Below are 24,175 nucleotides of genomic sequence, written 5' to 3' on the forward strand. Positions count from 1 at the left end.
AATGTTGTCTCCATAGTGCTGCAGTATTATCTTCCCCAGAAACCGTGCAGAGTACAGATGGTTTGCAGTTGTTAACAGCATTTACCTCTTTCCCAAAATCTACATTTTCCCATGGATCCATCGGAGCAGAGACGGGGATCAGACCACCAACGTCCTGATTAGTAGGCGACATGCCACCCCTGTGCTTACATTGGACATCAAGCAGTTTACCACCTTCATGCAGAGCAGCCACTGTATCATCATATGGAACAAAGTTTATGTGAAGGCTGAAGATGCTGATGTTGGACATCCTGCACAAAACCGATTCTTTAGGCAAACAAATGTTGTTTAGATGTTTATTTGTATTATTATAAAAACCAAGAAGTCCTCTTCACTAAATGCTCTGGCAGCAGTGTGTTATTAGTGACATGATTATTTGGAGTTGTTGCTGGCAGTTGTTCCACATTTACAGTAAAACCCACAGGTATATGGTCTGACACAGCTACCCTAGATTTGCAGTCATGTTTTCTAATCCTGCATGACCCTCAGCTGTACTGATGCAATGATCCAGCCATGATGAAGTATAACAAGCTCCAGCCTACTGAGACAATCCTCGTCATTTTCACAAGTTTCATAAGGAGGACAACCAAACTTTTGTTATTCTGTGTATATTGTACACCAGTCTGCATCCAGCCTAATGGGCTTATCGCAGCCCTGGTATTCTGCCTCTGACTACAGCTGTGCTGAGACCAGCTGTTGATTCCTCCACTCCCCAAAATTTGGGCTCAAGGTAGTTAATTCTTGGTTAAGTCACTGTGTCTCCTGTAAATATAAAACGTCACATTGCGTTACAACAACACATCAAGCTTTGTGCCCTGCACTCTGTCCCAAACGCAGGCCACCACAGTTAGTTACACACAGTAGCTGTGGACACCAGGGGACACAATTATCTGCGCTGCTGGATGCACTGTGTTTGACCTCACACATCCGGGCCTGCGTGGTTCATGACAATGCCGGCCAGATCCGTTTCAGGCCAGAGTTCAGGACTGTGCTCCGTATATTGACAACTTTCTGGCAGGTGGCATTCTGTCAATGCAGAGAAAGCGTTTCTGCATCTACATCTGGGGAAGTCTTGTGCTGAACACGCTAATTTAGTCTTTACAGTTTTTATAGTACTGCCAATGAGAGATACACTTCCAGGCCTCTTGTTGCCTCCAGCAGTAACAGTGTGCAATCCCAAACCTGAAACAAGCTTCTCCATGGCCCAAGTTTGACTTCATGTTATTTATGTTCATAATCGAGCCGCTATGTTTATTCTAGAAATGGCACAATACCACTTTTTTATGTCCGATACCGATATCATAAATTTGGATACCAATACTGATATGAATCCGATATAGTGTTTTTTAATCAATAAAACTGTTTTTTAATATCTTGCTGCATTTTGTATAAGTTCATACTCAAGTTTAAAAAAAACCCACTAAAGCTATTCTGTTATACCTGTATGTAAAAAACACACTGCACCCAAAATATTTCATAGTTCAGCAAAACTGATGAATCTAATAAACTTAAACCTGCTCAATCCTCCCTATTCTGGTGTTTTAAAGAGTAAGCAACCTAATAGGGTTGCAGCCTCGCCTCTGTCAGTGCGCCCCAGGGCCGCTGTGGCTACAATGTAGCTGCCATCACCAATTCAATTCAATTTCAATTCAATTTTATTTATATAGCGCCAAATCACAACATAAGTCGCCTCAAGGCGCTTCATAGATACAGAGAAAAAAAACCCAACAATCATATGACCCCCTATGAGCAGCACTTTGGCAACAGTGGGAAGGAAAAACTCCATTTTAACAGGAAGAAACCTCCGGCAGAACCAGGCTCAGGGAGGGGCGGGGCCATCTGCTGTGATTGGTTGGTGTGAGAGAAGGAAGACAGGATAAAGACATGCTGTGGAAGTGTGTGAATGTGTGTGTGAATGTGTGGATGATTGTGTATAGTGTATAGCGCTTTGGGGTCCTTAGGACCAAGTAAAGCGCTATACACTATACAGACCATTTACCATTTACTCCCAGCAAAAAAAAAAACTAAATAGGGAACCACCCCCCACCTCATGATGCTTAATTGACGTAATCAACTTTAATTTGATGCAGTGCGGAAAAAAAATGCACAGAAATCAATTATTTTTCAAATCAAATCACTTTTATTGTCACATCACATGTGCAGGTACATTGGTACAGCACATGTGAGTGAAATTCTTGTGTGCGAGCTTCACAAGCAACAGAGTTGTGCAAAATACAATAATGTAAACAAGCAAAATACAAGAATGGCTACATCTGAAACTAATAAATATATGTAAAATATATAATAGTATATGCATTTCTGGATGTGTATACTAAATATTTTTCTACGTGTGTGTGTGTGTGTGTGTGTGTGTGTACACATATTTTACAAATTAAATAGAGTAAACAATAAATAAAATATATAAAAATATACAGAGTTGAGACATGTGCAAAACAGTGGCATTACTGTACAGTATGGAGTGCATAATGTTGAAGTTCCAGTAGTGAAGCTGAGGTGTCTATGACGTGTTCAGCAGTCTGATGGCCTGGTGGAAGAAGCTGTCTCTCAGTCTGCTGGTACGGGACCGGATGCTGCAGAACCTCCTTCCTGATGGAAGCAGTCTGAACAGTTGATGGCTGGGGTGACTGGAGTCCTTGATGATCCTCCCCGCTTTCCTCAGGCAGCGCTTCCTGTAGATGTCTTGGAGGGAGGGAAGCTCACCTCCAATTATCCGTTCAGAGCACCGCACTACTCGCTGGAGAGCTTTGCAGTTGTAGGCGGTGCTGTTGCCATACCAGGTGGTGATGCATCCAGTGAGGATGCTCTCAATGGCACAGCGATAGAAGGTCCTGAGGATGCGGGGGCTCATGCCGAATCTTTTCAGTCTCCTGAGAAAGAAGAGGCGCTGCTGCGCCTTCTTCACTGTTTTGTTTGTGTGTACTGACCACGTAAGATCCTCAGCCAGATGTACACCAAGGAACCAGAAGCTGCTCACTCTCTCCACAGCAGCGCCGCTGATGGTGATGGGGGTGTGTACTTCTCTGCACCTCCGGAAGTCCACTATCAACTCCTTTGTCTTTGCGACGTTGAGGGTGAGATGGTTGTCTTGACACCAGTGGGTCAGGGCGCTGACCTCCTCCCTGTAAGCCGTCTCATCACCGTTGGTGATAAGACCCACCACTGTAGTGTCGTCCACAAACTTCACAATGATGTTGGAGCTGTTAGTGGCTGTGCAGTCGTAGGTGTAGAGTGAGTACAGGAGAGGGCTCAGTACACACCCCTGTGGAGCACCAGTGTTCAGTGTGACGGGGGATGAGGTGATGCTGCCCAGTCTGACTACTTGGCGTCTGTCAGACAGGAAGCTAAGGATCCAGCTGCAGAGGGAGCTGCTCAGTCCTAGATCCTGCAGTTTCCTGTCCAGCTTCGAGGGAACGATGGTATTGAATGCTGAGCTGTAATCTACAAACAGCATTCTCACATACGTGTCTCTCTTCTCCAGGTGTGACAGGGCAGTGTGTAGTGTCAGGGCTATGGCATCATCAGTGGACCTGTTGTGGCGGTATGCGAACTGTAGAGGGTCCAGTGAGTCGGGTAGTGCAGAGCAGATGAAGTCCCTGACCAGCTTCTCGAAGCATTTGCTTACGATGGGGGTCAGGGCTACAGGTCGCCAGTCGTTCAATGAGGAGATGGTGGAGGATTTGGGTACAGGGACGATGGTGGCCATTTTGAAGCAGGCTGGGACTACAGACAGAGAGAGGGAAAGGTTGAAGATGTGCGTGAACACTCCAGCCAGCTGAGCCGCGCATGACCTGAGGACGCGGCCGGGAATCCCGTCCGGACCTGTAGCTTTGCGTGCGTTCACCTTCCTGAAGCACTTCCGCACATCCTCCTCAGACACAGTGTGCGCACTGACATCATCCGCGGTGCGCACACTGTCCGGTCTCATGGTGTTCGCTGTGTCGAATCTAGCGTAGAATACGTTTAGATCCTCACACAGAGAGGCCGTGGTCTGCGGTGTGCTGGTTTTCCCTCTAAAGTCTGTGATCGTGTTTAGTCCCTGCCACATACTCCGAGGGTTGTCAAACTGTTGCTCCACCCTGTCCCTGTACTCACGTTTGGCTGCTTTGATCGTCTTCCGGAGTTGGTAATGTGTGTGTTTGTAGTCCGATGTGTTCGCGGAGGCAAAGGCGGTGCTCCGTGCCACCAGTGCCGCGTGAACATCTCCGTTAATCCAAGGTTTTTCTGTTTTTCTACAATATTTAAATAGATTCAACATCTTTCTTCAACAGAACTGCAGACTGCACAAATGGTACCTTCCCAAAGGAAAAAGTACGATAGCTTACTAGAGTATATTAGACTTAACAGTTACTACAGTAATGGACTTCTATACATTTTACATCAGATTAAAACTTTGGGTGTAAGATTCAGATAATTATTTATTAAAAGCTAGACATTTTAAATGAGAATAAGAAAGAAAAGTATGTCTTTGTGCCCCCTTTTCCCTGTTCATGCCCTGTCGGCCCCCCTGGCTAAACTTTGCTAGATCCGCCCCTGCACAGTTACCAGCCGTCAGCTGTAGAAAAAGATCCTGGTGTAGAAAGTAATATTAAATAAATTCTAACAACAGCTGATCAAGCTTAAACGTGCTGCTGTTGTTCAGCCGCTGGTTTCCTCTTTCTGGTGCAAAGTGGGCCAAAAAGAAACAAGAGAGACGGACTCGCGACAGAAAAGCCGATCAGCTGATCATTGATCAGTTTCATGATTGAAGTAGCAGCAGGGGAGAGAGAGAGAGAGAGAGAGAGAGAGAGGTAGTCGCTCCATATATTGGTTGTTAAGCTTAACGCAGGAATGCTTTACAAACATTCAGAGATGAACTTACACACTTGCTTTACTTCTCTCAGGGATCACTTCCTCAGAGATGAAATGCTGGTTGGCGAGGCTCCAAATGCTCAACCAGACACCAACAGGTCCGGCACACCACAGCCGCTCTATCCCATGACGCATACTGCTCCAACGTGCTACGGTTATGAGCAGTGGCGTGTCTAGAAAATTTTTGTTGGGGGGGCCAGGTAGGGGCACAGATTTGGAGAAGGGTGGCAGATTTAATTGGCAGATAATGTTTAAAAAAATAATTCTACCAACCCTTAACCATAATTCAATAATCCTATAAACCTAATAACCAAATGCACTTTTAACTCTTATTAGAATGAGATTTTAACCACTACGGTGCAAAGTTTTTAGATACTGTGTTGATAAAGTACAAGAGATACAATCAGTGCTTTGTCAGTGTTTACTCAGCATTCAAGGACATCAATATTTGCATAGTATTTTTACTGACATATAGTGCACATATGTTTTGGGCAAAAACATTTTTGAAAATTAAAATACGAACATTTGTAACAAACAATTGACAAATTAGCCAATGCCAATGCAAAACCAATGCCTGTTAAAAAAAGAAGATAATTTTCTCACAAACTGGTGTTTGATTTTGAAACAGGAAAAAAGTGGAGAAACAAATGAAAAGACTAACATTTGAATAAAACCTAAAGGCAAGTAAATACTTTCTATGCTGCCTTATGGTAAACTTTGGTAATATTGATAAAGAACAACACTGGCTGATGATGAAATCCAGTCAGCTGGCATGGTGACACTGCCAGTATTAACCTGCAGGGCTGGACTGGGACAGAAAATCGGGCATTTTTACTACAGACTGACCCACCAGGTAGTAAAGCCATAAAGACTTTGACTGAAAACAAACCCTGTTGTGACAGTGATGTACAGTCTTGTTGGTATATGTATGATTTCTATACATTTTACGTCAGATAAAAACTTTGGTTGTAAGATTCAGATAATTATTTAATAAAAGCTAGATATTTTAAATGAGAATAAGAAAGAAAAGTATTTCTTTGTGCCCCCCTCTCCCTGTTAATGCCCTACCTGGCCCCCTGGCAAAACTTTGCTAGACCCGCCCCTGCACAGTTACCAGCTGTCAGCTGCTTAGAAAAGGATGCTGGTGTTATTTGTCTCTCAGAAACAGTTCATAACTTCCCTTCAACTCATCCATGTCACCTAAAAGGTAAACCTGTTTCTCCATCACCTGTTCAGCTCTGATGGTTCAGTAAGGACATCTCCTGGTTTCATGTTTCCCTCTCAACACATATCTAAACAGACATCATGACCAGCAGCTTTACAGCTGTGGCTCCAGCAAACATCAGCTGATACTAGAAATTAATATTAAATACATTCTAACAACAGCTGATCAAGCTTAAACGTGCTGCTGTTGTTTAGCGCGACATCCGCTGGTTTCCTCTTTCTGGTGCAAAGTGGGCGATAAACAAACAAGAGAGAAAAGCCGATCAGCTGATCACTGATCAGTTCCATGATTGAAGTAGCAACAGGAGAGGGAGGGGGAGAGAATGAGAGAAGAAGAGGCAGCTGTGCAGCGTAAAGACAGAATAAATCCAGCTTTGTGCCTTTTTTCCCATTCTAGCTAAAGTCCGGGACAAACTGTGTCTCTTCTCAGCTCAATATGAAACGTGTAATATTTTCTCTGAATGAGGGACCATTCCATTTTTTTAAGGAGCCGTTGGCAACTCTACTAACTAACCTTATGAATAAAATAAAGTTCACTATCAGTAACATCATAGCACCCACCCAGCTGTATAAAAACTCCGTCAAACTGGCTAGAACGCAGTATGAGTTATTGCAACTGACAGTAAAAAGTCAGCAACACAAAAATAAACTCCACCTAAACTTAGTTTATATCTGACCCAGATAGACTGCAGCTCATAACGTCTTACCTGAAGTTCAGTTCACCTGACACTCGGACTGGCGGCTGCTTCGGGTCTCTCCTCCTGCCTCCCCTTCCCTCATCCACCTGTTGCCTCTGTGGAAGCCCCGTCATAGCCACCACCAAACAACGGAGTTATTTCTACACATCGACCTGCATCTGGCCAATCCACCACCTCTCATTGTTCATGCCATTACAAAAAAAATAAAAAATAAGTCACGGGGCAGATGCCCGGTATGCCCGATGGCCAGTCCAGCTATGTTAACCTGCAACCAAATCTGCAGCTCCATACAGCAATGTTACGACTTAGATTATATCTTATAACTCATAACTCTTATGTTAGCTGCCCTCAGTAGCATACTGTCTGAAATATTCCACAGCTGCAATAATTCTTTAAGTGTTATTTTTTCCTTGGTATTCTAATTTCACCGAAGTTTACTAAACTCAACAAACTTGATATTACTTACCGGGACATTTATTCTGTCCTCATTTTCTTTCACCGAAAAATTGTTTCCTGCAGTGCCATCTTTCGGCTTGGCTCTCCTACCTTTGCTAACGTGATGGCATAGCGCAGAAGCGATGCTGCATTCACTTACACTCGGATATCTGAGCGTCACCGTGAAAACATAATCGGATATTTGATTGAATTTTATTGTTTTGCCTTTGGGGTGGCACCTGGGGTGGCCAGTCTGGTTTGGGGGGTGGCCTGTGCCCCCCCAGGCCACCCCGCTGGACACGCCATTGGTTATGAGCCGAGTTACGCCGTGTCGCAAGTTTTGTGAGGTTTTTTTTTTTTATATTTCAAGGATCGTATTACATTTTTTATTTCTCTCCGATATCCGATCCAGTAATGTAGGTCAGTATCAGACTGATACCGATACGTAATATCAGATCGGTCCATCTCTAGTTTATACTGGTTTGACTGCAGCTTCTACACAGTGACAGACGTGTTTCTGACATTTTACAGGTCCAGTTTAAATTCCTGCACTTGTGTTTCCAGCACAGAGGCTTCACAGCCTGTTCAAAGCCTTCCAGGACTCCTTCAGTGCTTACAGCCTTGCAGCTTTCAGAACGTGAACATGAAAACGAAAGTGAGAGGGGAAAGAGAAAGCAATGACGTCATCGCTGCACAGACGTTTCACGGTTTCTGTTTTGCGTTTGTGAACCAATCAGAACACTTCTGGTTGGTTTTAATAACAATAATAACAATAAAAATATTAATAATGACAATGATATGAAGAGAGTCAGTCTACGGTCAGGTTCTTCTCTCTCACCATATCCGCTGATTTCAGGTGTGCTGTGATTATTTCTCTGGAAGTAAAATAAAGTGAAATGTGAGTGACAGGAACACGTTTTTACACGAGTCCGATGTCGTCCTCTCGTCCAAACGCTGAAAACTAACCAGTCTTCAATGTTCCGAGCGCACCTTCAGCACCTGCAAGACCCACCAATCAGCGCCCTGCCTCGCTCACCAGTTTGCAGGTACTTTTTCCCAAGAGGGAAAATGAAAGACGGACTTTTTCCCCAATATTTCTGTTTCCTGTTTGTAAAATAAAAGCTTGAACTCTGCTGGCAGAATGGACACGCACTCTCAGCACCGCACAGGATCTTCATCGTCTTCATCATGGTCACCTGGGGCCTGCTCTTCGTCCTCTGTGGCGCCCTGACCCCTGCCCTCTGCTGTGATTGGCTCACGCACTACAAGCAACCGAGCAAAGAAGCCCGGGGCCTCCTCACTCTCATGGTGAGTACAGCACTGACTCCAGGTCCTTAAATTGGTCTTTAAAACATTCCAGGACTCCTTAGACTGTTACAAAGAGACAGTTCCGGGGTCCTTTAAAAGTTTCCAGGATCCTTGAAGACATTTCAAGAGTGATGAAATTATCCCAGGACATCATTAAGTTAAAGAGATAAAGAGATTCCTGCTGTAAGAAGATCATTTGTAACCTTCACTATAGCTGTTTCTGTGCTGTTATGGGCTCTGAAACCTGACTGGAATAAGCCCTTCCTCTGCAGACGTGATGAATATTCAAGACAAAGTTTACTGACAGCTGAAACGATGCATTCAGAGCCTGTAGGACATTTGTAAACATCACAGGTCACATGTTTAGCGTGTAGACTGAAGGGGTGTCCAAATTCATGGGCTGCATCCTCCTGAGGACCCGGCCTTCGCGGTCTACGTGGCCTGGGTCCTCAGAAGGTCGGGTAGGCCAGTCGTGAGCGGCTGTGAAATGTGACGCTCGAGCCTTCAGATCTGCGTCACCGCTGTCTGGGTGGAGTTAATAATCTCGGCTGTCTGCTCCTTGCTATCTAAAATATAACAGGACGCTGGTGTAAACTCTCGACCGTCTCACACTCCTGTTTAATCAGTTTCTGTTTGACGTTTATTCAGCTGTGTGGAAACTAGAACTTTGATCTCAGCCAAACTGATTTACTCACAAACAAATGAAACACTGAAAAAAGCCAAACAATAACATTTATAAGTTATCTAAGTGACTCATATATCATGCTTAACCTGAGTAGTTAAGACCGCAGGGGGGTTGAAAAAGATGTTTGGGTGGAGTTCGCTGTTATCGCCCCGGCTAGCTATCGAGCTAGTGGGTAAAAGACGTCTCTCCAAATATGTGATATCTTGATAAACCGAGCAGATATTTGGAGTTTAATATCTTAGAAGCTTATTTTGTGACCCTGTTTTTTTCTCCATACAGGTGACCCAGGTGTTTTGTTTGTTTGTTTGTTTGTTTGTTTCTTCCCCCCCTTCTCACCGTCTCTTCTCCCCTTTGGTTTTCTTTCTCTCCCTCTCTTTCCTTCATTCTCTCTCCCTGTCCTGTCCCCCAGTCATGTCTGTCCCGTTTGTAGCAACTGAAAATAAAATAAATTCATAATTATAATAAAGGTCAATCAAATGGACCAATATGGCAAGGCCATGATGATCCACTTGGTAAAATAAATCCGCTTGGCATCTTTCTTGGCCTTAAGACAACAATTCTGATGCTAAAGATCCAAACGGGACACAAAAAAAAAAAAAAAAGAATTTGGACAGCCTTCTGCGCGTCGCTATGACGCAATCGGTCTACAAATGCGGCCTCAGGAGGATGCAGCCCATGAATTTGGACACCCCCTGAATGTGGGGACGTCAACAACACGTCACGATTGGCAACAGCTCAGAGCGATGTGGTGAAATGAAGCGCTGTCTCTCTGTTTCAGGGCGATCAGCTGACTGAACAGCACTCTTCAGTTCATCCGGTTCGATTCCCAAAACATCTCTACAAGCAAATAAAAAACTCTGAGGTAGGTCACATGACTACATCGATGACATCACATCTGTTTGTCAATCAGACGCCTGCAGCTCACCTCTCTCTCTCTCTCTTCAGGTGGACTCAAAGCTGGTTTTCATCAGAGACAGTCTGCAGCTTATTTTCTGTCTGTATCGCCATGACAACCTGTCAGCCGCTCCCTGGGGCGCCGACAAGACGGAGGGCTTCCTGACGGTCATCCACAGACAGATCATGGAACTGAGCGCGTGTGTGAGTGGACACGCCCACTTCACTGCTTTCAGCCTACTCACAGGAGCAAACATGCACCCACACCCACTCTCCTTCACCTCCTCCCAGAGCCTCCTCTTCATCAGTGCTTCACCTCCTTTCACCTCCTCCCACACCAACACTTCACCTCCTTTCCGAGCCTCAGTCTGAACTGTTCTTTGTCTCCAGGTTTCGACCAACAGTCCAGCCAACAGCAGACTGAGGAGCTACTACAGGACTCTGGCCAACAGTACTCTGTCTTGCTCTGTAAGTACAAGTACTGTAGTACTCGTTGTATTATTGTGTGTAGTGACAGTGGTAATAAGTGTAGTACTGTGTGTACAGGGCTGCAGTACTGCGTCATGGCAGCTGCTCAGGAAGGAAACCAAACTGCGCCTGGAACAGCTGGAGCTGCTCGTGGCCTCCATCAGAGTTCCTGCTGCTGCCAGCAGGAGGCGCTCTGCAGCAACGCAACAGCAACGCAACACTGACACAATATCTGAAGACTGTCTCTGATGTTCCCCTCTCTATTTATTTATTTATGTATTTATTCAGATTATTTATGTATTTATTTGAAATATTTATTTATTTATTTTTCTACATATTTCATCAAACACTGTTTGTTTGTTTGTTTGTTTGTTTGTTTGTTTGTTTGTTTGTTTGTTACTTCAGAGTAACTCAGTGCTTTAAGTACAGAAACTTTGTCTTCCAAATATTTCTGTCGTGCATTTTAGTCACTCTGAATTTTTACTTTAGATTGGTCTTATTTATTTATTTTTTTGTATTAACATTTCATATGCTTTACTTTTTTTTAAATAAGTTACTGAAATAAATTCTGTCTCATTTAAAATGAGCTGCATTCATTGGTTGTAGGGAGGAAGAACTCCTTTTTAACAGGAAGAGACCTCCATCAGTAGCATGCTCATGGAGGGGTGCTCTCTGATGGGATGGAGAATGCAAAGAAGCATTCACGAACAATAAAACAATGATCTTTACTCTTAATCGCACCTTTCTCCTCTCCTCCTTCCCCTTATCTTCCCTGCTTAGCCTCTTGTGTCCTTGTCTTGTCTTGTGTGCATTACTTTCCCTGGAACAGTCTCTCACTGTCGTTCTCTAAAACCTAAAAGAGAATTATGGATTTGATCAACTGGTCTCTGAATGCTATTGACACCCTTTTCTCAACGAGAAGTCTGGGCTCAGGTGAGGAAACCAAACTGCGCCTGGAACATGGAGGGACTTTCCCTGCCGGATACACGATGGCAGACATGGCAGACATGGAGGGTCTGTCGATCGAGGACGCTGAAGATATCTACCTATGAACCATGATAACAGGGTTCTTGCTGATCGGAGCTGGCTTGGCCCTGGCTTATCGGAGAATTAAGAAAGCGGAACCAGCTGTTCAAACCCCCACAAAGCTGCCCGCTGGGATTGAAACGATGGGACGACGCGTGACTTCTCAGAACGGGCTAACTGAGTGCAGCATGGTTAAGATCTTGGAGAAGCTTACGGCTGCCGTGAATACTCAGTGTAACTACAGGGGTCCAACAAAGAATGGCCACGCATCATACTGATGTCTTCGTAAATTTATTTCTCTCTCTCTCTCACTCTTATTGTCTTCAGACACCGTGAAAACTGAAGAAACACAAAGTACACAACATAAATGTTTTGAGCTTATCAGTCTCTCATATCAGTGTCCATAAACAGTCTTGTACAAGCAGAACAGAAAAATGCACAATAATGGATATCACAAAAATGTCCTCTCATTACCAGTGTAGAACACGTATGCAACATTATACAAACAATATACATGAAACCATACCGTGTGCGCCTCTTGGACCACATGCAGAATAACATTAACGCTGAGGCTGTAGATGCATCTGTAGCCATGTATCCATGCTAGCTCCACAATGCCGTGATTGTGCTCTCAACCAAACTCTGGTCATGTGACAATTACAAACTTTACCTCATACAAACGTTACAGCACTTTACATATTTAACAAACCCATATTTTGTAATCACATATTTTAGACATGTTTTTTTTAAATTAATGTTACACTTTTATCATCTTACTCTTATAAATAAATGAACTAAATTAAGCATGAATCTATCACAGAAACACAAAATAACCAACTTTATTTTAACTGTCTCAGGGACAGTTACACTCAGAATAACACCTCTGAGCGTAAATTTGATTACATCAAGGAGAAGTTCACTCAGAATAACATCTGTGAGCGAAAGTTGGATCACATCGTGGAGCAGCTGACTGCAGTCGTGAGTTCTCAGAATCGGCTCTCTGAGCACAAGAATGACAAGACCACGGAGCGCAAGTTTGATACCATCATGGAGAAGCTCGCGCCTCTCCACCGGGAGATGGAGAGACCAGTGTTGGAGTGTTAAAGAGCAGCTTTGAAATTCTCATGAGTTGTTCGCATAAAAGAATAATCAACATCATAATGCGGCTGTCCCTTCGGCGCCAGCTGTGGGCTCAAGGCTGGAGCCGAACAAAACTCCCTGATAACAACTGTGTGTTGACTGTTCTTCCCACTCCATGCAAGGCCACCTGGGTTGGCTGGAAGACTGTTTACTTAGCCTGGCAGGGCGAAGGACACTGTCTCAGCTGAACTATGGACACGCACATACACTTGCACTGATAAGCACTCACTGATCCCCCTTCCCCTTCAACCTGCCACTGCATGTGGCTCATAAAATTTGAACTTGAACTTCTGTTTCTTTATGATGTTCCTCACAAGATAAGCCCCATCTCATGATCACTAATCTGTGGTCATGACAATTTGCATATTAATGAGCACCTCACTGCTCCTCATTGTTCATTCAGTGGTGCTAGTGTCAGTCACTGTGTAAATGTCCTGTTTATAATCCTGGTGAAACCTGCAGTCAGCTGAGACTGAAGAAGTCACCTGATGATGACGAAAACATCCAGATGAATAGAATCAAACTTGTGAGTCTCATCAAGACTCGCAAGGTAAGGGGCTTTTGTTTTTTATATGCAAACTAAACATTGTAAACTTTGTATTTATCATCTGAATTTACTTCAGACTGACTGCAGCAAAGAGACTTCAGCCTTGTCTAGTTTTAAAACCAGTCTTTACAAAGAGCAGGAGAAGCCCATGTGTTCTGAGAAAGCTCTGACAGGCCAAAGAGGCAGCAGGCACCCTGGTTACCCAGGTTAGTAGTTCTAAAACTATGTCTTTACAATAAAAACAATAAAACCACAAAATATATCTAAAGTCAACAGCTATATTTTCAGTGAACTGTCAGCCTCCTCAAATACAGTGTGTGGTCAGCTCGAGCTGCCGTCCTTCTAAAAGCTTTTCTTGAAGTGTTTCAGCAGATCAGCACGCTCTGCATCAGCTGCTGGAGTCTAGCAAAGCACTTAATATTTCAGTCTTTAAGCGGCCCTACCATTCTCTACTAATGAGCTGCACACCACAGGCCTTCAACTTACACCATGACTTAAAAAGCCATCTCTTGACCCAGCCATCTCAGCTAGTTACAGCTATCACGATTACAATTTTTTCAGCTATTGCACCCTTCCTCTGTGCTTTGGATAAAGGCGCTGTACAGAGATATCCACAGGAAGGAAAGATTTCCTGCTGTGATTGGTTTTATGGTAAATGGTCTTTATTTGTATATGTATGAAGAGCTTTCTCTACGTGTGTGTTCCTTTTTCTTTCCCTTTTGGCACAGAGGAAACATAAACCAGTAAACTTAATGTTGAGGTTTCCATTCTCCTCAGTGCACACATCGCAGTCCAGAAACAGCAAACAGTTATCTTTGTGTCTTCCTGGTGAACTTTGTTTCCATCCACAGAGTTAATGTGAGCAGTGAAGGATTCTACTTTTGACCCAGGTGTTATCAGCACATCTGTACCAGTAGCTCGGCGCTGTCCCGGAGCCAAGAGCCTTTCTTCCCACTTCCTCCATGTAAAGGTTGGCTACAATAGGAGACACCAGGGACCCATGGCACAGCCATGTTTGTGTCTGTAGAAACCCTCGTTGTATTTGAAACAAGGCAGAGCTCTAACAGTGTGCACGTGAAGAGGGAGAGTGCGACTCCTTTATGGATTTTTGGAAGTCCTGCATACAGTTGAGTTCAGGACAACAGTGGACCTCCCCTTGTCGGCTGGTAATATGGTGACATTTGGTGGGTATGCCACAAGCAGTGACGATGCTGCTGCCATCGTTTAACATGGAGTCTGTGTACACACTCACACAGCCCATCAGAAAACGCTGCCAGGCTCTAAAGGCTGAACCAGCAGCTGCTCATCGGTCAGATCTGTTTAAGATCATCCAGCAAGTTTAGTCATGGAACAGTTCAGCAACAGACCAAACACCCTCCAAGCAATGTTCCCTCTAAGCTGCACGCGTGTGAAATTGCGCACTGCTGGCACGGTCTCTGCGCACAGAAAATCTGCGCTGTGCACATAAAAATCGAGCCTGAATTGAAGTTAAAATTAAAACGTTAACAATTCTGTTCTGCAGTGTTAGTCAGTAAGAGACTGGCTGCTCCTGTATGGGATTAGAACGATGCCACCTTATCCCATAGTCCAGCCAATGATGCGATTCACATTCGTATATACGCAGCTAATCAACGCGGTTGACAGGCTCTGACAGCGTCCTTATGTGCCGACACCGGTGTTTTAGCGAGCAAAGCTGATGTGGAGTGAAGCCACGTTAATGACAACGTGTACAACCATTGGAGATGTGAGCAGGACAGACGGAACAACTGACGGACAAAGTGTGGACTTTATACCAGTTTTTAAATTGTGTTGATCGGACGTAAAACCAGAGCTATGATAAAAATATCTGTAATGTTTGTTTTTCTTCCTGAATACTGTCGTTGTTTATATTTACTGCGGGAAGAAACGGTAAAAACGGCGTTTTATAAGGAAAACGCTCGAAAGGCGAAAGCACTCTCCGCCTGGGGAGGGGGGTAGGAGTGACGGCGGTGTTTTGAGATGTGAAAAATTTGCGACGTTTAGTGCAAATCTTGTGTAGTTAGTGTGTAGTGTAGTCAATAGTTTTGTTGTGTGTCAGAACAATGAGGCGCCTGCTGAGTGTTACAGGTGTTACAGCAGTGACACATCTGCTGCTGTCAGGCCTGCAGGTATCAGGCTGTTGTTCTCCTTCATCTCATAGTGGACAGAAATTATTTTTGGAGCGGCACAAATAATTTGTGTGGCATCAGATTTGATGCAGAACAGCTGATTGTTCTGTAAATAGTTTGAAATGTTTATTTAAAAACGCCTTGGCTGCATTTTTAGGTAAACAGCTGCAAAAAACTTTGTGGTTTGCATAATTCAGTTACTTTTTTGAAGAAGTAACTATATAATTAATTGCCCAACATTGGTCATTATTTACTGTATGTTGCAGACAGAGTTACAGACTCTCTCCCAGACCACAGACTCATAATACAAGTCAGAGCTTTATTTAAAAAAAAAAGGAAAGTTGTGTTTTCAAAATTGGAGTTCAAGTTATTTTTACTTCCAATAGTGTTAACATGCTGCACAGGTCATGAACAATTGTTAAAAAAAATTTCATTGTAAGTGGGATAAAGCAGTTAATTAAAAGTCGTCTAACATAAATGTAAATGCTGTAATTTCATTATTTTAAGAAACATGCAACTTGGATGGATTCGGTGCTGGCGTGACCACAATGACCACGCCTGCTGTTGCTCACAGTGGTCCAAGTGTCCGCTCAGGGAGTTTGCGCGATTGCTCAGACACATGAAACATTAGAGGGAACATTGCCTCCAAGGTATGTTCCCTCTAAACTGAGTGCGTGAGCAATCGCACACTGCTGACATGGTCTCCCCACACAGAAAATCTGCGCTGCGCACACAAAAAAAAATCCAGCCCGAAATGGAATTAAAGTAAATACGTGTATTTATTTTATTTCGCTGATTCGCGATTGCTCCCGCGCTCAGTTTAGAGGGAACCGTCTTCATCAGGGTTTGATAGGCAGGCTCACCATCAGCCAACACCTGACTCTTTGAACCCCTAGAGGGCGCCAAAGGTTAAAAAGACAGATGTCTGTACACAAGAAAACAATAAACCTCAACAATGTTGTATAAAATTATGCAAGACATACAAAACAATCTGTGAAAAGGGCCAAAGGTCATACATTAAATCCATCCATTGTCGTTCGCAGGTCTAAACAAAAGACAATCCAGACATTAAAATTCTGCTTGTGCACAAGAGTGGCATCAAAATTTGATCCTATATAATAAAAAACAATAAAAAACAGAGCGTAATAGTATAAACTGGGATATTTTACTGGAATCACAAACTGTGTAGAGAAACAGGGTGTGTAAAACTGTAAGGTCCCCCTCCTCACTGCATCCTGCCCTGTAACATTTTCCACCCACTTCGGGTGTTATCGGTAACATTGCTGCTAATAACGCCCACTGAATGGACCAATAGCATCCCAAGTGGGTGAGTCTCTCCCCTAACTTACTTCTAAAGATCTGGGGTCCCATGTCATGCTTGGTAACAGCGGACCACCCAAGTCTCACCCTTAACCCCCAACATCGAAATGTGCTCAGGGCACTCGAGACGGCTCTCAACGTTTGTTTCATCCCATACGTCCAGTTAGGGAACAACAAGAATACGATTTTAAAATGGCCCATAAAGGTGAAGTTTTATCTGCAGTTAAACTATTAAGAAACAGACATACGAGGTGGAACCAAAGAGAGTTCATTTTAAAACTCCCACGTTTTCTCACTTCTCGTGAATAAGACAGAAGTCTTTCTTATCTGGTTACTTTTAAAAAATACTTTATTTGGCCTTTGTCAGCTTTATTTGATGAAGAGAGGACAGGAGAGCAGGGCAGAGAGAGAAGGGAGACAGCTCGACGCACTGAGCTAAACCCCCTTATCGTGTTACTTTATCAGATAATGATTAATCAGTAGATTACGGAAATACCTGATAGACAACTGTGAAACTGTGTGTCTCAGTCTTTGCCTCCCTGCGGCTCATCTACGCTTCTTAGTCTACCGAGCTGGACTTTTTTTTCATCAGAGCCGCTTCACGACTCAGATTCTTCAAGCTGTTGGCGACCTTTCTCAGAGATTATGAGCCATGTTGACATGACATCATCGTGACATCATCACGACCCTCCACTTCCCAAAGCTGCTGTGTTGGACTGAGATCTGTGACGGTGGAGGCCATCCGAGTGCAGCGGCACGTTCAGGAACTCGGTCTGAGATGATCTGAGCTTTGAGACGTTGAGCTTTATGACCAAATCTCAGAAGGATCATAACGGGACAGACGTGGTCTAACCGTGGTCTAAGCCCACGCCATCAAACCAGCAGCCTGGGCGCTGATACAGGCAGGATGGAACGTGCTTCCAAACTCTCACCCGACCATCAGGAAACCTTTTGCACCTCCTGTTGTTCAGTGTTGTGGGTCTGTGTGTTTTCTGTCACGGTCCTGGGTCGGTGACCACGTGCTTTGTGTTTCTTGGTTATTTGTTGTTCATGGTTGTTGCTGTTGGTGTTTTGGTTTCTGTCCTTGTATTTCTAGCTGCTTAGTTCTGTAATATTTCCAGAGTTCTAGTTCTTAGCTTTTGTTGTTGACTTCCGTGTGTTCTGTGTTAAGTTTACGTATCTTGAGTTCAGTCAGCGTGTTTCCTGTTTTACTTTGAAGGTCTGCGTGTTATGCAGTGTTGGTCAAGTTACTTCAGTAACTAATTACTGATTACTTCCCCCAAAAAGTAATCCAGTTACTTTACTGATTACTTATTTTCAAAAGTAATTAATTACTTAGTTACTTAGTTACTTTTAAAAACACGATTTACAACCTGAAGAGGTGTCAAGAGGAAATTGTGTTTAGTAGTCAGTATAATCTTTTTAGTGATATAAGTTTGCATATGGTAGAATACTGCATGTAGTGATTTGTATTAGGAAATATTCAACCATGTATACTTAGAGGCATATAATCAATTGTGTGTGATCTCTAGCAGGCTGCAGGCTTGGCGTGCACCCCAGGAATGCACCCCCAAATCCTGGGAGCATGGGAGAGATCGTACCTTGTTTTATTGTTTTATGGCAGGATTAACGTAGTTACGTTTGTTTTAGTCTAAGTGCTTTAACTGCTGGACTTCCTCACCCTTCTCCTGACCAAGGATGTACCTTTTATGACCCTTTGATCAGCAGGACACACACACACACACACACACACGTTCAATGGAGTATAAAATAAAAACCAGGGGCAGTGCTCAGGGCGAGTCTCAGTCTGGAGGCTGCCCTTGCTAGCAAGAAGTTCTGTGTGTTTCTCTTCTCTGAGTCTTTACTGAAGAAGTGTTTTAGAACATTTTCTTTAACAAGAGGTGATAAAGTGATAGATCTTTCAGCCCAATTCTACTTTTTCTACATAATCCATCATATAAAATGTAATCAAATGGAAAAGTCTCTTTTTAAAACTTGTTTATTAGTTTTAATCTTTTAACTTTATGCATCAAGCAAAGATTTAATTATATGCAACATTCTCTGACTGGAAGAAATTAGTTTAACATTTAAACCTATTTTCTGCACATTCCAGCACATAAAATAAAATATTTTTTGTGTTTACACTCAGTCTTTCAAATAGATGCAAGTAAAACACAGCAGAAAATAAATAAAGTCAAAGACTCAGCGGTCCTGTCGCTCTATTTTCACCTGTAAAGCAGGAGTGGGGTAGGCGGAGGTTTACCCTGGTGCAGGTGTGCCGCGGTCAGTGGAAGAATCCACGAGTTTCTCTGTGAGTTTCCCATTACTTCGTAGCTACTCGGTGCTTGCTCGGAGGTTTAGGGGTTTTTTTCGCTGTAAAAAGAAGTTTTCTTCCCACGCACAGCGGACACTAATGTTTTTGTCCCTTTTTATGGAATCAAACTCAAAGTAAGGTCAGTACTTCCACGCTTTAAACGCTGCACGCTCATACTCTCGCTGCACTCGATACGTTACTTGAATAAAGTAATCAGATTACAGTAATGTAATCCGTTACTGCCCATCTCTGGTGTTATGTCAGTGTATTGAGTTTTGCAGGCAGAACGACCCGAATGTTGCATTATTTTTATTGCGTTAAAATGAAAAAGTCTTTAATTATTGCTCACATGTGGGAGGGACTGGGAGGCAGCATATTTAATGAGGAACAGATTAATGTTGCACAGAGTTCATGTTAGTCTGAGAATGGCTCGCAGATGAGCCGCTCAAAGGCAGCTGCAGTTAGTTTGGCATCAGAGCAGTGGGGTCACCCTCAGGGGTCAGGGGTCAGGGATGGTGACCTGTGTGTTTCAGGTCAGTTTTTTCAGTCTTAAAGGTTAATTTTTAATCACTTTAATAATTCGTCAGGCATCAAACAGGTGAAAACTGATTCTACTGTCAGTAGATCATCTTTAGGTGCAGAGAGGACTCAGATGTGTGTGCATCATCTGTCTACGTTTATGTCTTATCCCTGCACAGTTAGTGTGGAGGACCCACAACTCATTAAAGACATGAAAGGGCTATTCAATTCTATTCTATCAGAAACAGCACATCGTGTTTCATGTTTAAACACACTGCTGATCATCGGTAACATGTGATGGGAGCTTTCCGATGAAGCGCAAACTTCCTGCGGCTGGAAGCAGAATCAGTCATTCGAGTACTTTAGGGTAAAAGCTGCCTCGGCCTCGGCTCAGTGTCGCTCTGACTCTGCAGCTCGCTTCAGTTTCAGCGTCACTCGCCCCGCGCTTGGTGACACTGAGCGACTCGTCGAAGCTGAAGTGGAAAACGAAACACTCGCCGAGATCTCATTTCTCCACAGAGGAGCTCCACGCTTCCTTCCTTCTTTCTTTTCTGTCTAAATGTGACTGAAGCTGCACTTCCTGCCTCTCTGCTGCTCTCTCTTCTTCTCTGTAAACATAAACTGAAGCGTTAAACCGCTTCCTGTGACGAAACTCACAGGTTTTACTTTGATTCATAGACGCAAACACAAGGACGAGGACAGTTCTGTCCATGAACACTTACTGAGAAACTACAAGAGACATCATTGTTTCCATGTGACTCAAAGGGAACAAGCAGCAGGAAATCAAAGTGTTTGTTTGTTTCATGAAAAACTACAAACTGCATATTAATCCTTTATTTTCTGAATGAGAAACATGGATCATTACAGAGCAATCGCTTCAAACAGCACATCTCTGAACTGCGTCTCCGATTCAAATTCAGCACATAAGCATCAACAAAACCAAAGTGAAACCACCAAAATAAAACAACCATCCACCCATCGACCATCCATCCATCCATTGATCATCCACCCATCGACCATCCACCCATCGACCATCCATCCATCGATCATCCAACCTTTGATCTGTATTTTATCTCCTTACTTTTGACTTTCGGCAAAACTCAGATGTTCACAAACTTTTGTGTTTAATGAGGAGTCAGCATTCCAATCATCCAATCAGAATCAGGCGATGACAGTGCACTTTATTTTTGAGTTTATAACTGACTGACCACTGGAGGAGTTTTACAGGACACACACACAAGGACAGAAAAGTGAGGAGAAAAACTGCAGGATACAGAATAGTCCTAACACCAGCTGGTTGACTGTGTAACAGTAAATTAACTACAGATTTTTCCTGGCAGGTTCGATAGCTCGCAGTTTAAACCAAACTGAGTTTTTTGGGGCAATAATGAGCTGATTCTCAATACTTGGTCAGTTTTTTAAGTATTTCACCAGCAAAAACAACATATAAGAGAAAATGAACAATAAGTAATTACAAAGGTCTGTGTTTGTCTAATATGTATCTGCTTTGATGACATCAGGCTACAGATTAGTACTTTTATTTTTGACTTGTTTGACTTGTTACCTCGTTCATTTACATCATTATTTTAAAAGTGTATTTAATTCTGTAGTTTTGTTTATTTTGTAGTTTTTCATTTAAGTTTCAACTGAAGTAGTTCTAGTTTTTATAAGACTTGAACATAATTATTGTTGCACTTTAACCAGCTGCACACTTCTGTCACAGTTTGTTTCAAAATCAAATAAACTAATGAAGCAGCTGACATATTTACAGTTTGTGAGTTTGCTTCTGTTTCTCCTTTGTGTAGATTTTATTGATATAGTTTTCCAAGTTTATAAAATCGTTTCATTGAGTTTCATTGTTTTTAAAACTTTTAATGTTATTTTAGTGTAGTTAAAAACATGTTCACATCAAGTCTTAGTTTGAGTGAACAGTAATGATCTTGTGGAGCTAACATCACATCAGAGCTTTTGATTCTTCTGCCCATTTGAAAACTTTTTGCTTTGACACTGCACACTGAAGTGTTACTGCAGTAATGTGATTACTTTTTGAAAGTGCTCTTTGAGACACGGAGCACTTCATTAAAGTGTCTGGGGCCTCCAGCTGACGACACATGTAGCTGACGTCAGCTGTCCATAAACTTTTGACCGTCAATGTTTCCATATGTTTTGTGCATCTCTGCTGTTGCTGGATTTCTTACCATGTTGAGTCAGCAGTTGCAAAGCGAAGGCTCGCGCGCCACCTCGCACCCTGAGGGGGTGGCCAGGATGCAGTGGGGCCTGAGGTTGGGAAATTTCCAGAAGTTCTTAGAAATGTTTAATTTTTGTTGAATGCATCAGAGTTTCATTTACTGCTTTCCAGGATGAAGCTTTATTTAAACCACAACATAACACAGACTCTCATCAGAACCACAACAACCACCAGAGGAAGAACCAGATCAGCGCAGACCTCCGACACCTCCAACACCTCCAACCCTGCAGCACCCCTGCCAACGGTGAGTGTCTCGACTCAGATATCAAAGCACTGAAGCAGTTTTAGATCAGCTGTGGGCTTTATTGATATCCTCAGATTAATCCTCAGACTTCTGGATTAAACATATTTCATTAGAACAACAGCTTGAAACCTGATGCCATTATTGATTTTCTATTGCTCAGTCAGCTGTTGAACTTTCAGTTACTGTTTCCTAAAATCTTTGATCATTTATGTCTGCAACAGCTTTATTTGTAATTTGATGAATGAAGTCTGCAGTTTGGATAAACATCAGCTGGTTTTTAACCCTGTGAAACAGAAATGTGGCAAATATGAAACATTTTTGTGTCACAGGGTTTCAGAGCTCTACATCATCAGTGCCAAAAAAACCCCCGATCCTTCAAAAAATACCAAGTAAAACTCAAATTTATAATGATTTTGTTCCTAATTAGTTAGAAGATTTAAAAGAGGTTTTGAGGGTTTTAATAAAGTTTGAAGACTTTTTAGCGTTATGCCCTGGCTGCCTGCGAGCTCTGTGCTGTTGAATGAAGTTGCATTTTGAACAATTTGGCTTCGGGTCCCTCTGTGCCGGTGATTAAAAGCCCCTGATGATTAGCAGTAAGGCGCTAACGAAGGCGCTTTAAGTTTCATTTCAGGGCCAAAGCTTCAGATAAGTGACTCATTGACTTTCAGGACTTTTCTTCTTCATTAGAGTCAGAACGTGAATTTTCCACTCATGATGCGAGACGAGAACGTCAGCTGACGGTTGGCGCCCGATCGGGTCTCGTAGCTCTGACGAATAATTCCACCAACGCTCCGAGGCGCGGCGGGAAAACCTGCTGACTGGAAAGAGTGTTGTGTTTTTATGTCTGATAGGAGCTGAGCGAGCGACACGTCACCTCGGCACACTACAAATACCATTCGCTCAAAGCGCCCGGTATCAGTCCGGCCGATCGCTAACAGGTCAGAGTTCAGCTTTGGTGACTGTAGCTACCTTTACTTCTCTCAGAGCTGTGATGTCACATCCCGTTTCAGGCATTTAGATGGGTAGTAAGCGTCAGGGAAACTGTTTGGGATGTTTTACGTATCTGAAACCAAAGATATGACCATAAATATGCGGACACGTCTAACTACTCACCGATGTTGTTGTTTTTTTCATAAATACCTGTTAATGAGCTTTACACCACTCCTCTAGTGACTCACCTGGCAGTAGAGGGTCCAGGTTGTGCTTTCAATCAGATTCTTAGTGGTTTGTGAGTGAGTCACACAGGTAGATGTCCTCTCATTGGCTGATGTGCTGACATCCAGCCCATCTGCTTCTCTCTGTTCCAGGTTACCTGCCGGCTCACACAGCACACACCTCAGACCAGACAAGGACCCGCTCGGCTCTCATGGCGCCCTCCACCGTCCTCCTCATTCTCTTGCCGCTCTTTGGTCTCCAGATGATGCTGGTTGCCAAGCCAACGCCGCGGTGCCGTCCTCTGACAGGAAGAGTGGTTACGGGAGCCCACCATCTACTCAACGCCACGGTAGGAACGGAAACCCTCAGACCTTAACATCAGCTGCTGTTAGTCGGTCATCTGTCCATAAAAATTTAGTGATTCCTGTTTGTCCTGTAGGGACCGAAATTTCCTCTCCACTGCCGGCCAGTCAACGCCAATATCTCCTTTCCAGACTCCACCCTCCCCACCACTGCAGCCAGTCGATCTCAGGTAAACTTCACCGTGGCCTGTCGGCTCTCATAGAGCTTTGTTTTCTATGTCTGGATATGACCTGATTTCTCATTGGCCCACCTCAGTGTCCCCGAGTACTGTGGGTCGTCTACAAGTTACTCGAAGGCATGTGGCTGACGTACGAGGAACACGAGCTACCTGTGGGAGATGGCGGAGTCAACTGGGACGAGAAGAAACTCGAAGAATTCTTCACCCTGCAGGACCGTCTGCAGGATGAGGGTCGCTGTGTGAGTACCAGAGCCCATCTCAGTAGAACCGCCTCAGTCATTGTGGTCTCTGTAATCTGTAGTTTCTGTAGAACTGGTCTAAGGTCTGATGGTCTCTGTAAAACCAGCCTATGTA

General features: G+C 43.4%; 2 protein-coding genes across 2 annotated transcripts in view; one reads left to right on the forward strand and one right to left on the reverse strand.

Annotated features, from left to right (window-relative positions):
* Nucleotides 1-24,175, reverse strand: part of syngr1a (synaptogyrin 1a) — a 153,405-nt gene that overhangs the window by 99,469 nt on the left and 29,761 nt on the right. The gene's annotated exons all lie outside the window — the stretch shown is intronic.
* Nucleotides 8,414-11,022, forward strand: LOC147333319 (interferon a3-like). Its single transcript, XM_086290774.1, has 5 exons — nucleotides 8,414-8,573; nucleotides 10,037-10,120; nucleotides 10,204-10,356; nucleotides 10,543-10,620; nucleotides 10,699-11,022. The coding sequence occupies exons 1-5, from the start codon at nucleotides 8,454-8,456 to the stop codon at nucleotides 10,867-10,869; spliced, it is 606 nt and encodes a 201-aa protein (XP_086146900.1). The 5' UTR covers nucleotides 8,414-8,453; the 3' UTR covers nucleotides 10,870-11,022.

Source organism: Aulonocara sp. 'chitande type north' Nkhata Bay, linkage group LG4 (assembly GCF_057382095.1).
Source record: "Aulonocara sp. 'chitande type north' Nkhata Bay isolate Kocher_YH1m ecotype deep benthic linkage group LG4, A_spYH_male_GT1.1, whole genome shotgun sequence".
NCBI lineage: Eukaryota > Metazoa > Chordata > Actinopteri > Cichliformes > Cichlidae > Aulonocara > Aulonocara sp. 'chitande type north' Nkhata Bay.

What these genes read in the sequence shown, in the direction of transcription:
- LOC147333319 (XM_086290774.1), top strand. Translation starts at nt 8,454, where the DNA reads ATGGTCACCTGGGGCCTGCTCTTCGTCCTCTGTGGCGCCCTGACCCCT. An exon ending in AGCAAATAAAAAACTCTGAG is followed by an intron (nt 10,121 to 10,203) that starts GTAGGTCACATG and finishes CTCTCTCTTCAG; the next exon opens with GTGGACTCAAAGCTGGTTTT. An exon ending in TCATGGAACTGAGCGCGTGT is followed by an intron (nt 10,357 to 10,542) that starts GTGAGTGGACAC and finishes CTTTGTCTCCAG; the next exon opens with GTTTCGACCAACAGTCCAGC.